Raw genomic sequence first — 1,242 nt, forward strand, 5'->3', positions numbered from 1 at the left:
TGTTACTAGTAGTCACTTCCATTCTTCCTCTTCTCTTTTTAAATTGAACTGTTACTGCTACCACTACAATTACTATAACAACTACAATGTACATATTAATGACAACATTTGATTATAATGTACATACCAATTATTATAATTAGTAGTGCAATTGATATCCCAGAAGCGAGTCCAATAATTGATGAAGAAGAAGATATGAATGAAGGAGCTGTCAATGAAGAAGATGGTGGGGATGAAGAAGAAGCTATAGAAGTTACTGATGACAAAATTAAAAATGAAGAAGTTATGGATGAAGAAGATAGAGATTAAGATAAAGAAGTTGGGGATAACGAAGATAAGGATGAAAAAGCAATGGATGAATGTGCTATAACAGATGAGGATGAAACAGTTGAAGTACCTATGTATACAATAAAGTACATTATAACTACACAAATGAACATACACTGTACCTGTCACTAATGTACTAGTTAATCTAGTGGTACGGATAGAAGTAGAACTACTGATGGTAGGAGTATCTGTGCTATCATCTATGATTATGCTACTTCTAACTTGTTGTACTGTTGAAGTAGTTGATACTGTTGAAGTAGTTGAAGTAGTCAGCACTGATGAAGGAAACGTTTCAAATTCAGATGTAATTGACAAAGTTGGTACAGAAGAAGTAGGCGTTCTTTTTGGTGAAGATGTCATTGATGAAGTAATTGAAATTGTTGAATTAGTAGTAACTGTTAAAGTGAAAGTAGTTGGAACTGACGAAGTAGTTACTACTGGTGAAGTAGATATTGGTACAGACATCATTGAAGGAGTAGTCAATACTGTTGATGTGAGTGATACTGATGATGAATGAACTAATGACATTAGAACTGAAGATGTAGAGCTACTAGTAATATTAATACCAGTTATTACAGCAGGAGAATTAGATTGACAAGTAGATATGGTTGCACATTCACATGCATACAGTGTTAAGTTATTACCAGCTGGTATGTTAGTAATACACTGAATAAAGTTCAACTGATCATTAGGAGATATATCGAAACCATCAATAATATAGTCTACATCATTAGCAAGCAGAATTACATCAATATAAGGTGTACTGCCCCTGACATATTGAAACTGAAGACAAACAGAATTTGATGTGATATTAATCAATGTGAATTCCTGAAGATCATGAGTACCTTAAAATAAGTAAATATCATAATGTATTAATTGTGTATTACTTACTGATTGTTATAGTCTTGCTTTGAA

General features: G+C 32.5%; 1 protein-coding gene across 1 annotated transcript; it reads right to left on the bottom strand.

The window, feature by feature from the left end:
- Positions 1-4: 4 nt before the first annotated feature.
- Positions 5-1,236, bottom strand: LOC109593330 (cell wall protein DAN4-like). Its single transcript, XM_020008454.1, has 4 exons — positions 1,219-1,236; positions 450-1,172; positions 128-397; positions 5-81 (listed from the first exon to the last, which is right to left on the bottom strand). Exons 2-3 carry the CDS (start codon positions 853-855, stop codon positions 306-308), a joined length of 498 nt encoding a protein of 165 aa, XP_019864013.1. The 5' UTR covers positions 856-1,172; positions 1,219-1,236; the 3' UTR covers positions 5-81; positions 128-305.
- Between the last annotated feature and the right edge of the window lie 6 nt (positions 1,237-1,242).

This window comes from Amphimedon queenslandica, unplaced genomic scaffold (genome assembly GCF_000090795.2).
Source record: "Amphimedon queenslandica unplaced genomic scaffold, v1.1 AMPQUscaffold_2002_Cont25993, whole genome shotgun sequence".
Classification (NCBI taxonomy): domain Eukaryota; kingdom Metazoa; phylum Porifera; class Demospongiae; order Haplosclerida; family Niphatidae; genus Amphimedon; species Amphimedon queenslandica.

Coding starts and splice junctions, on each gene's coding strand:
- LOC109593330 (XM_020008454.1), bottom strand. CDS start 855: ATGTCATTAGTTCATTCATCATCAGTATCACTCACATCAACAGTATTG. Junction 398..449: donor AACTAGTACATTAGTGACAG/GTACAGTGTATG, acceptor TTGTATACATAG/GTACTTCAACTGTTTCATCC.